General features: G+C 35.1%; 1 protein-coding gene across 1 annotated transcript in view; it reads right to left on the reverse strand.

Moving 5' to 3' along the window:
* Positions 1–12636, reverse strand: part of TRPM7 (transient receptor potential cation channel subfamily M member 7) — a 110309-nt gene that overhangs the window by 14901 nt on the left and 82772 nt on the right. Inside the window, exons 27-31 of the mRNA XM_046652252.1 lie at positions 11902–11969; positions 10561–10620; positions 5906–6002; positions 2994–3064; positions 1171–1205 (exon numbers count right to left, since the gene is read on the reverse strand). Of these exons, the coding sequence (XP_046508208.1) occupies positions 1171–1205; positions 2994–3064; positions 5906–6002; positions 10561–10620; positions 11902–11969 (331 nt within the window). The remainder of the gene's footprint in view (positions 1–1170; positions 1206–2993; positions 3065–5905; positions 6003–10560; positions 10621–11901; positions 11970–12636) is intronic.

Below are 12636 nucleotides of genomic sequence, written 5' to 3' on the forward strand. Positions count from 1 at the left end.
TTTTCATCTTAATAATATTAACATTTTTTATACGAAGTATTTTGACCCTAGCATCCTCCTTTTGTCTGCTGCTGAAAAACAACTCTTTTCTCAGCACCCAAAGAGTGCTGACCAAATCCACCTTTCTGGCTTTTTCTATGGGTAAGTATTCTGTAAGACAATGTTCTCTTGTTAGCTGAATTAACATTAACTTCAAGGACCTATTCTGTCTTTATATCCTACAGTTTTGGTTATACGAGACATTATTCTCTGAAGAGATCTGACTATAGGTAGGTCCAAATGCCAACTAGGACCAGGATACCCAAAGAATTTGAACTGCGATTCCATGTGGCACCTGGTTTATTTTCTTGTCTATATATTCACATCTACTCCTGATGCACAGAAGGAAACGGGGGAAACACTGTAGAAAGTATAATAATTTCCCTCAAAGTGGCTTCCCTTCTCAAGTAGTCCACATCAGAGAGTAACTCTATCATGCTTCCAGTACCAAATGCGTGTCAAAACAAGATGATATTTTTCGTAAATGTCCTTTGGAATCCTAAAATACTAATTCTCAGGCTGGAAATACAGAGATTATCTTTGATTCTTATCTTTAAGTTTAATCTGTATTTAAAATTTTTACTCTCTGGGGATGATTACCTGTCAGATTGCCTTTAGTTTCTACTTTTGGTTCTGGATTACCACATCAGCTGTCTAGTGGGTCTCTCTGTATGCGGGCTTTCTAATGTATACTGTATATTACTGCTCTAATTATCCAAGTGTTTTCCAAAAGGAGATGCAAGGTTTTTTGATTAGAATCATGGGCAGAGAAGTTAAGCAAATACAAAACTAAAGTGTCAAAGTAGGTCTCTGAATAAATCTATTGAAAAGCAAGTTGGAAACAGGACTAATAAAATCATAACTGCATCATTATAAGGAAGATTTTAGTACAGTTGTAACTATAGTATGACTATAATTATAGTATAACTATACAAAATTAAAAATTTAAATCTGTACATAAACCTAATAAATGAATTCCCCTAATCTCTTCTATGTAAACATAGGAGATGCTAAAATAATCATCATCCACAGATAAAAGAGTTAAAGAAATGATGCAAATAGCAGGAAAAAAAAGCAACATTCAATAACTATGATCCTTTTCAGGCTAATAACGAGAAAAAGCTTACTTACATTTCTCTCTTTGATGGTCTATCTTGTAACCAATCCTTTATAGTCAAAATCAAAAACAAAAAGTTAAAGAAAAAAATCTCTAGATGAAGCATAACTGTTTAACCCTAGTTTGTTTCCTATAGTATGTTTTAAGAATGAAGGGCTGAAAAATTAATATGAAGTCATTTTTTCATACAATTGAATTAGTAAGACAACAAATGGATAAAACTACCATAAGGCCATTCCACAAAGTGGAATAAAGAATTTCATGAGTGTTATTTCCTTTAACACAGTTATAGTCTACTCAGTTCTTTGTCTCTGATGACAATTTTGTTTTCTTAAAATATACATTTGTTTCTTTCTTTTTTTTTTTTTGAGGAAGATTAGCCCTGAGCTAACTGCTGCCAATTCTCCTCTTTTTGCTCAGGAAGACTGGCCCTGAGCTAACATCGGTGCCCATCTTCCTCCAGTTTATATGCGGGACGCGGAACGTGCACACTTAACCGCTGTGCCATCAGGCCAGCCCCTACATTTGTTTCTATGACTCTAAAAATACGTGCCCATTGCCAAAACAAAAACATATCAAAGTATAAAGAGAAAAATTAAAATCATGCAAACTGGAAACAAAGAAATTACTAATAACATTTAGGCATATTTCAGTGAAGCCTTTTTCTGTATGCATATGTACCTATGGATTTTATTCTGTAGTTTTATAATGTTATGTCTAGGTATGGATTTATTTTTACTTTCCCAGTTTGAGACTTTCTGAATTTGAATCTCCATATATTTCATCAATTTGGAAAATTCTAAGCCATGTATTATCTCTTCAAATTCTGTCTACTCTCTCAACGCCAATTTAGGGTTATTTTCCATGTCTCTTTACCTTTAATACATTTTCCATCTAATTATAATTCTGTTACATTCTGGTCCAATTTAGTAACTCCGTTCAGCTTGCCTAATCTGTTATTTTAACCCTGAGTTATTTTTTATTTCTAGATTATTTTCAAATTTTCCAGTCTTTCTGAGTAGTTTCTTTTCTTTTCTTCATATTTGTAATACTCTCTTTCATAGCTTTAATAACTTGAATCATACTTATTTTATAATCTGTAACCAATAATTCTAATCTCTTATTTTATAATCTGTAACCAATAATTCTAATCTCTTAAATTATTAGCAGTCTCATACTCCTTCTGTAATTTGACTCCCATAAGTTTTATAGTTTGACACTGTGAGATCATATTCAACGGAACTTTATTTCTGGCAAAACTGGGCAGATCAATTTCAGGATAGGTCCTTCCAGAAAGGAGGAATTGTTACTGTGAAACTCTGTGTGCACTAACCCCTTTTACCCATGGAAATAGTTTTTTTAATAATATGATTTTTAATAATACAATCTATCTTCTTACAGCAGAATGTAAGTTAATATGTTCTTGACAATCCAGGATAATTATGAGCACTCCCTCCTATACTTTGACTATAAAGGAGCAATTTTTCTGCTTTCTCCCAAGCTATTCGTCTTGGTCGCTAGAGTCTGCTTTTAAAGAGTCTTTGTAAAATCAAATATTATCTCAAATGACTGAGAATGACTTCATATAATTAGTTTCAATTTAAACAGATATTCCTGCCTTTCTTTTGCATAAATTTTTCTTTAAAAATTTCTGACTAACCACTATAGGAAGAAACTCTTTTCTATAACTGCTACTCATGTCCTGATGTCAGTTTTCCGGGGTAAAAATTTTTTTGAAAGCTAGATAAAATCTCAAATAAAACATGATCATGTTTTAGCTCTTCTCTAATAAATACGTACTTAAAAACATGCATTTGTTTAATTGAAATGTACAAACCGGTAGTAAAGCTGCTTTGGAATCTACTTCATGAGTTTCCTCTGCAGATGGCCTTCTACTGCTACTTTCCACTTAAAGAAAATTAAAAGAAAATGAAAAATTACACAACTAAAATTTTAAAAAGTACAAGCTAACCAAACACAAAGTGTTTCTAGGCATAGTATAACTTTCATAAGATTACCTTAACCTCTCCCTAACACTGCTGAACACAAGCGTAATATGAGGCCCAGGAGTACCTTGGCAGGACATCTCAATTAGTCAATTTATTTTTGTGAAAAGGCAGTAAGAAACAAAAGAGTATAAAGGAAAAAGTCTTACTCTTCCCTGTTTCCTAATTTCTTGTGTACCCTTCCAGGGATATTGTGTGTGTGTGTGTGTGTGCGCGTGTGTGTCTGTAAGTACTCCCCTCCTTTTATATATCTTGGGGCTTTTTGTTGCCGGTTTTTTTTTGTGTTTTTTTTAAGATTTTATTTTTTTCCTTTTTCTCCCCAAAGCCCCCCAGTACACAGTTGTATATTCTTCGTTGTGGGTCCTTCTACTTGTGGCATGTGGGACGCTGCCTCAGCGTGGTTTAATGAGCAGTGCCAGGTCCATGCCCAGGATTCGAACCAACGAAACACTGGGCCGCCTGCAGCGGAGTGCGCGAACTTAATCACTTGGCCACGGGGCCAGCCCCTTGTTGCTGGTTTTTTAACTTTAAGCTTGGAGATCTTTATCAGTACTCAGAGGATTTCTCTATTCTTTTTTTTTTTTAAGATTGGCACCTAAGCTGACAACTATTGCCAATCTTTTTTTTTTCCCTGCTTTTTTTCTTCCCAAATCCCCTCAGTACATAGTTGTATATTTTTTAGTTGTGGGTCCTTCTAGTTGTGGCATGTGGGACACCGCCTCAGTGTGGCCCGATGAGCGGTGGCATGTCGACACCCAGGATCCAAACTGGCGAAACCCTGGGCCGCCGAAGTGGAGTACAGGAACTTAACCACTCGGCCACAGGGCTGGTCCCTGATTTCTCTATTCTATTTTGATGCTACACTGAACTTCATACTATGGATATAGAATAATTTATTTAACTAAACTCCTACTGATGGACATTTGGTCTGATTCCAACTCTTGCTATAACAAAATGTTGAAATTAATGATTTTATACATACATCTGATTTCAATCTCTTGCTATAAAAACGTTGAAATTAATAATTTTCTACATACATCATTTGACAGTAATGGAAAAAAATAGAATAGTTCATCTTTCCCCTCTGATTTAAGATGCCACCTTTGTAGTATCTTGTTTATCCTAAACAAACTTTAGAATTAAGCCTACTTAAAAAAAGGCAGGGTGTCAAATAGTAAATTAACTTTGACAGAATTTACAACTTAATGATACAATAAAGGAAAACCTCAGATGAATGGTGAATGGAAATCTTAGACCAAAAGTCGTACCCCAAGCATAGAGAGCAAAAAGACCAGATTGAAGTATATGAAAGACTCTAGGCAAAACTTTTTCAAGATGATGAAACTGAAAGAATACACTATATTTCTGAGTATCTTGAAGAAATGTAGTCAAATGGCAGAGAATCTAGAGCTGATTTAGCCAAAATTATGATCTAACTATATTGGTGGAAAAGGGTAAAGGCATGTGGGAGCATGTGTGTGTGTTTTGGGAACAGAAAACGGGGGGGGAGAAGAGTTCAATCTTTGCCTTCTTTAGTGGGAGATCAATGGATATTGTCTACAACTGAAATATGAGGATGCAAAATTATAAGCATGCTAACTTTAGAAATAACATCCATGTTACCTGAAAATACTGAGTTTTATTTCTTCTCTCCTAATCCTTCTACCATTTATGTTTCTTCCCTTCTCTGGCTAGGATGTTAAAGAGAAATGGCAATAGCCAGAATCTTTGTCTTGTTCCCCATCTTGGGCTTTCAGTATTTCATTATAAAGTATAATATTTGTGATAACTTTTTGTAGATACCTTTTATTCAAGATTAAGGAAATTCCATTCTATTCTTAGTTTTCTAAAAGTTTTACACATGAATGGATGTTGAATTTCATCAAATGCCTTTTTTGCAGCTATTGAGACGATCATATGATTTTTCTCCTTTAATCTGTTACTATCATGATTAATTACATTTTTGAATGTTAAAACAACCTGCACTCCTGGAAGAAACCCAACTTGACACTGCTGTATATCAAGAGACTGAAAGAGGAAATGATGGTGAGGGGCACAAGGTCGTGTACTTTTTCTTAAGGAACTTTATAAAGGTCATATGAACATAATTGAAAGTTGAATAATCATAACTTTGTGTGCATATCTAACTTTGACTCATAAAAAACCATGATGTAGAAACATCCCCAGGCCATTAAATTTTTCAGTGAAAAATGAAAGGTGTACAACATGTATGCTATGCCACCTTTCCTGTAAAAGATGAGAGAGAGAAAAGACTATAATGTCATATATGATTATACAAGTATGAAACTAGAGGATAAATGAAAATAGTGTTAGGCGTAGGGCTGGAGTGAGAGGGAGACAGATTTTCAAAGTGCTTGTGTGTGTGTATTTTAATTTTGAACCAAATAAATGTATTAGCTATTTTTAAATTTAAATTAGAAAAATATGTTGACTAAATGACTATACAGGTTAAAACAACAGATTCATTTGTAAAAGTTAAAATCAGCAGATTTGTAAAAAGCAAGTCTTTATATTTCATCTTTAAGGATTAAACAATTTGTAAAAAAATATTAGAATATTAGGATTGTGTTTTATTCAAGGTTACTGCAACAATGATGAACCAGAATCTTCATTTTCTGACCACTGAAATATTCATTGCTCTGGTGGTGTGATATACATAAAACACACTTAAAGCTTAAACAAGTATGTTTGCTAATATAATTCAGGTAGTCAAAACACTTACCTTGTTCTGAATGAAGAGGAATAGAAGTTTTGTGATACTCAGTAAATCCAGCATGGGACTTCACGTGTTTCAAAGTGTTTTCAGCAGGAATATCATTCTGCATATTGTACACAGACAGAATTTTAAAACAATTTAATGAATTTCAAATCACTGTTCTAAGCAGTATGAGAGCCTCTGGATCTATACAGCTCCATACACTTTATTCTACCTGGACACCAAAAGGTATACTATGATTACAGTTATTTTCTCTAATGTCAATCCCTAAAACTACATCAAAATATCCTACTTGCTTATAATTCATAAATCCATCCAAAGGACTCCCTTTTCATAGTAACACAAGTCATAAAAATTTGGGGGGAAAAAAGGGAAAACGTAGGGAAAATAATGAAATATTTATCAATTCTCCTAAAAAAGAAAAAGCTACTATTTTACACTAACATTGACGATTTGGAGGGTGAAGGACGGGAGGAATGATTTCTTTTGGGGGGTTTTGGTAGCCTTCTTAATGATATATATGAGCTGTTTATATAACAAAGATCTTTATGATTATTGTTTGTCAAATTTCAATTTTTTTCAAATTTGTTTTGACTTATCTATGCTTTACATTTTTTTTTAAGGATTTTATTTTTTGTTTTTCTCCCCAATGCCCCCTTGGTACATAGTTGTGTATTTTTAATTGTGGGTCCTTCTAGTTGTGGCATGTGGGACACCGCCTCCATATGGCCAGATGACCGGTGCCACGTCCATGACCAGGATCCAAACTGGTGAAACCCTGGACTGCCGAAGCAGAGCACATGAACCCAACCATTTGGCCACGGGGCTGGCCCCTATGCTCTACATTTTCAGTTATTTAAATCTCTTTGCATCCTTCCCTTAATATTTTCTACTCTTTGTATGTTTAGGAAGCCCTCCTGACTTTACTGACTTAATATTTCTATTTTACTAAGTTTTTTTATGATTTGAACTTTTACTTTGAAATCTGGAATTCACCTGAGCTTATGAAGCAATATGAGAACACAGACTTTTCCAAATTTCTACCCAATTGTCCAATTTCTATTTACTGACAAAGCATTCCCTCTCTCATCAATTTCTAACCCAACTCTTCTTGTTAAATTCTTATTTATAGAAGGGTCTTCAAAATGTTTTACTAAATATTCATGCTTCCACTACTCTACCTGTACAATATTTTAGTAGCTAATAACTCTCTCTCACTTTCTTCCTTTTACCTATTCATTTTTCCAGATCAACTAATGAATTGTATTAAACTAATATGAGGAAGATCTGACACCTTCATGTCATTTCCTCTCTTCAACTATAAATAGGTCACACTTCTATGCAACGTTAAAATATTTCCAAACCTCTATCACCTCTCAGAACCAATGAGTTAAAAAATGTTACTATCACAATAAACTATACTTTCATTAAATAAACTCAACTATCTCAAGAAAATTAAGCCTTTCTACCTTAGATGCTCCACACTCTTTGCATTACAGCTGATTTATACAGCCAAGCTAAAGAGTGCTAACCTTTTTCCTGTAGTCACAAAGCAACAGTAATTTCCTTTCTGATTTTAGTTGTTTCTTTTGGAACCAGTTCTAGCTACTTCTTGTTTGCTTTATTTAAGAACCTTCCTTGAGACATACCCTTTGATACAATGACAATCACTTTCACAGAACAATGGTTCTATAACAGAAATTCTAGTATGGAATTAACAAGTGGGCTTCAAGTTATTTGTAAAACTCTGTACTCCTGCTTTAAGTTCATTTAATGGGTTCATTGTTAAAATGTGAAATCTGTGGAGAAACTCTGATGGCTCACCCTTTCATCCTAAACAATTTCCTATGTATTTCAAGTGCTTCACAACAGCAAAATGATGCCCCCAATGTGGTGATACAATTCTTTCAACTGTCGTAACACCTTGTTAAAGACATTTTAAAAGTTGAACAACAAAAAAAGTTAGAGAATGACAGCCTAAGCCAGGGTAATTGTTACTAAGGACTGAGAGAAGCAGACATACTAAAAAAATATTTAGGAGGCAAAACCAGTTAGATTGGCTGTTGGTTGGAAGGGAAAAGTAAGAATGTAGTTTTGCCCTGGTAAACTAGAATGCTGATGTTATTAACAGAGGTAGGAAACAGAGAAGGAGAAATATGTCTGCTGAGCAGGCAGATGATGGGGAATCTGAGATTCTGACATGCTAAGTTTGACAACTCTAAGAGTTCCACCTAGTCAGCAGTTCTAACCTTTTACTGTGGTGTCATGCCAATTCTTTAGTCAGAATCACTCCAAAGATTTACCTTCCCCATACCTACCCCCAGGCTGCAGAGTTTTCCTGGCAAAAATCCAAGTGCTGATATGGCTACTAAAAATTCATGCTGTTTTCAACCCCCTGGCTGAGAAATCATATTCTTGGTTTTCTCTTGAGTTCTTAACAACTCCACACAATGGTTACTCTAAACCTTCTCTATCTCACGTACTCCACCCCAGTTCCCATCAGGGTTACTGGAAAAGTAAATTCCTCCCAGATTATCTTTTATCTCCTTTAATTTTTTAAAAAGATTTTGTATAATTTATATACAATAAAACACACAGATCTTAAGTGATAAGTTCAAGACTTTTAGCATTTCTTTCCAACTCCAACTATCTGTATGACAATCCTCTCTGTCAGTCCTCCTATCTCAAAAGAAGTTACACTTTTCTCGCTAAGATCAGCATCTTTGAGTGCTTGATTTCACTCCATCTATGTCTCCTTGCTTTTTAAATTATAATTCCAATCGGTTCTCCCTCCCTGTAAGAAACTAAAAGATAAAACAAGAGACACAACTTTAAAAAAAACTTTGGTTTCCCTACTGGCTCCCTTCCCTCATATTAAAACATTCATAAATCTTTCTTATTTACTAAGCAAATTAAGAAAGCAACAAAAGCCTCCAGTAAGTCTGCTACTCATTCAACTTCTTGAACCATCTTGTTATTGCTGAATATAATGATATTAACTCCTCTATTCTCTTACAAGCTCCACAATTTTTATTTTGCATCCTCCAATACACTAAAATTGTATTCACGTAGGCCACCTAATTCAGTGGTCTAAGATCCTATTCTTCTAGACTTCTCTAAAGTATCAGCAATTACTATACATTCTCCCTTCTTGAAATTCTCCTGCATTGATTCTGTGATGACTGCTTCAACATGATAACTGTCCCACTATGAGTGTTACTTCATTGTACTTTTTTTCTCCTCTTAATTCGTAAGAAGTGGGAACATCTGAATCTCAGGTTTACTCCTCACCTTCTCTTCTCTCTTTTAAAGATACCCTCTGTCAATATATATCATTCATCTTGGTTTCTCTCTTAAGCTGTAGTCTTACATTTGCAACTACCATTAAGATACTCCTACCTTACTGGCTTACTATTCTCTCACATTTAATTATTTTAAACATAATCTAATGCCTCCCATACTAATTCACATTCTTTCCAATTAAATTGCCTATTTCTACACATGGTACTAAAATAGTCACTATTATCTAGGCTTAGAAACTTCTTTCCATTTCCATGTGTCTATGTCAAGATCTTATCACCTCTCTTCTGAGTTATGATTAAAACTTCCTAATAATCTCCTGTGTTTACAGTTCTCTCATTCATCCTGCAGCTGTTGCTGGATTAGTGGTCCGATGAGGATAATCAAAAATCTTCAACGGGGCCGGCCCGGTGGCGCAGCAGTTAAGTTCGCACGTTACGCTTCTCGGCGGCCCGGGGTTCACCAGTTCAGATCCCGGGTGCAGACATGGCATCACTTGGCAAAAGCCATGCTGTGGTAGGCGTCCCACATATAAAGTAGAGGAAGATGGGCATGGATGTTAGTTCAGGGCCAGTCTTCCTCAGCAAAAAGAGGAGCATTGGCCAAAAAAAAAAAACTTCAATGGCATGTGACAAAATTCTCTCCCTTTGAATTTCAGAGGAACTAATGTGTGCTACACTTCTAGGCCTGCCTCATAAAAAACCTCTTGCACTTCTCTTTTCCCTTCCCCTTCTGTTAGCTGGATGCAAATGATCACAGGACCCTGGAGGGTAGAAGAGCCATAAGATGGAAGAGACAATGTAAGCCTGCATTCCTGAATAAGTGTATGGAGAAGAGTCATCCCACACACAAGAAATATACTTCTAAACTCCCCTAATAATGGATCATTTTCTAGCCCTGTCTGCTACTCCCTCAGATGATAAACCTATTCACTAGTCAAACTAACATTTCCTTCACTGAGTTCTATATATCCTCTGTCTATGCCTCACTATTGTTTATGCTGCTCCTTTTATGACGTTTTCTTTGATGTCTTCAGTTGGAGATCTGTCTGTTCTTCTTTCTACTGATTACTTTTTCTCATTCCATTCTTCTTCCTTTATTTTTCTTTTTATCATCTGTCAGCTAAGGCTACCTTAATGCACTGAATCCATTTATTCAGTTCTGTCCTTCTCTTTAAGGCATTATATACATAACGGAAAATTCTGATCTTTAGAGGTATGCCATAGAATTAAAATGGTTAGAAAACATCATGGAAATTAGTCTTAGAAGTCCACTAAACTAACACCTACTTCTTCCATCTAAAGGTACATGTACATTTTAAGCTGACTTTCTGACTCCCACATATACTAAAGAAACTTTACCTGATATTTAGGCATCTTTGAATAGTCCATAATCGTATTTCTTGCATCATTCTGTTGGTCCTGTTTGAGGTAAGAAACACAAACTTGAAGGCAAATAAAGAAAGACAAAGAACCCCATGTAATCATTACATCTCAATTGCATATAATCACCAATTAAATTCTAAGTTAAATATCAGGTTAATAGACATTAAACTAAGTTACTTATTTTAGTACAATACTTTAATCAGAATATATGCTATTAAAAATACAAATGTTAGTATTTGTATCTGCAAAATGCACTTCAGTCTACCTTTTATATGAAGGGTGATAATTAATATGTCCTGACAGTAATTACACAATTAACTATGGATCAAATGAGGAACAATCATTCATAGAAACTCTGATATTATGTCATTATCATTTCCTTAGCTTTAGCTTTAGAAATAATGTTGTTTTTACTTTATTTATCACTTGATCATTTCCACAACTTAAATTCTTTAAGGGATGGAGAAGCATAACACTTTTCCAGGTCTTTTTAATTATCTTAGTGTGGCTTATGTTATTACCCTTAAGGCTCTAAACAGTTATGGGTAACTTATGAAAGCAACAGTTAAGAAATAAAAACTAATTTTCAGCCAGGAAACATACTTTTTTCACTAGTTGTTCTACACATTTTAACAAACACTTATTGAATATCTTACACTTGCACATTAGATTGTAGTTACTGGCATATTCTGCTTTTTATCACTAGACTACAGGTTCCTTGAGAACCAGGGTTATGTTCTTTTTTTTTTAAGATTTTATTTTTTCTTTTTCTCCCCAAAGCCCCCTGGCACATAGTTGTATATTTCAGCTGTGGGTCGTTCTAGTTGTGGCATGTGGGACGCTGCCTCAACGTAGCCTGATGAATGGTGCCATGTCCACACCCAGGATCCGAACTGGAGAAACCCTGGGCCACCGAAGTGGAGCGTGTGAACTTAACCACTCGGCCACGGGGCCGGCCCCAAGAATCAGGGTTATGTTCTAATAAACTTTTGGGCCTGGGGAAGAGCTGAGCTCAAAAAGTATTTAGTCAATGGAAAATGTATAGAGAGAAGCATTTTTAAAAAGAAAAATGTTAAATAGGTGATGTTTTTTATTTTAGTTGATAAAAAAACCCAAGCTATTTGTACATTTTTTCATATTCCTGAATTGTTTCTTCTTTTTTTCAAACTGTATATACTTTCAACATTTGGGATCATGTTGATGATGGTCATGCTAAAACAGTATTTTTAACGGGGAAAAAAAAGTTTAATCCTATGTTTGAACTAAACCCCAAAATAGTGAAGTAAAATTGAATTGTGCTTATAAGTATTTACTTACCGAGAGTATTTCTTTTATTTTGTTTGACGTTTCTTTAAACCTCTGTAAATCCATGCTATCTCTGTGTCCTGTAAGAGCAAAAAAAAAAAAAAAAAAAATTACAACAAAAAGTATTTGCTTTTCAATGTCATTGCCTATACTCTATACAAACAAGTGATTTATATTTTTTCCAAGTAGTTTTGATGGCTCTATAGTTTCCTATGGCTTTTTTTTTCCTTTTGGTTAAGGAAGATTAGCCCTGAGCTAACATCTGTTGCTAGTCTTCCTCTCTTTTATATGTGGGTTGCCACTACAACATGGGTGATGAGCAGTGTAGGTCTGCACCTGGGATCTGAATCTGGGCCGCCGAAGTGGAGCACGCCAAACTTAACCACTATGCTGCAGGCCCAGCCCCTCCTATAGATCTTTTGATTAAATATTTTCTTGGAGGTTCTTTTTCTTCTCCTGCAGTTTCCTTTTCTCTTGCCTATTCTTCAGCTATGCCTTCCTGTTCCAGTCCCATCAACTCTTTATTTGTCAATTCCACAGAAACCACCTCTAGGAGTTCCTCAATGTCATCCTCATCCACATCCAGGTTAAAGTTGTTTGCTACCTCAACCACATCCTTCTTGATTTTTGCAACTTCTTCATTCTTGGCAAATTCTTCGACGTCATGGACAAACCTCTTGAATGCCTTCTTCCAGATGCCATTCATACACTCCTTGGTGCCATCACCCCAAGCTCAAGTAAGGTTCT

This window comes from Equus quagga, chromosome 2 (assembly GCF_021613505.1).
Source record: "Equus quagga isolate Etosha38 chromosome 2, UCLA_HA_Equagga_1.0, whole genome shotgun sequence".
In the NCBI taxonomy this organism is placed as follows: Eukaryota; Metazoa; Chordata; class Mammalia; order Perissodactyla; family Equidae; genus Equus; species Equus quagga.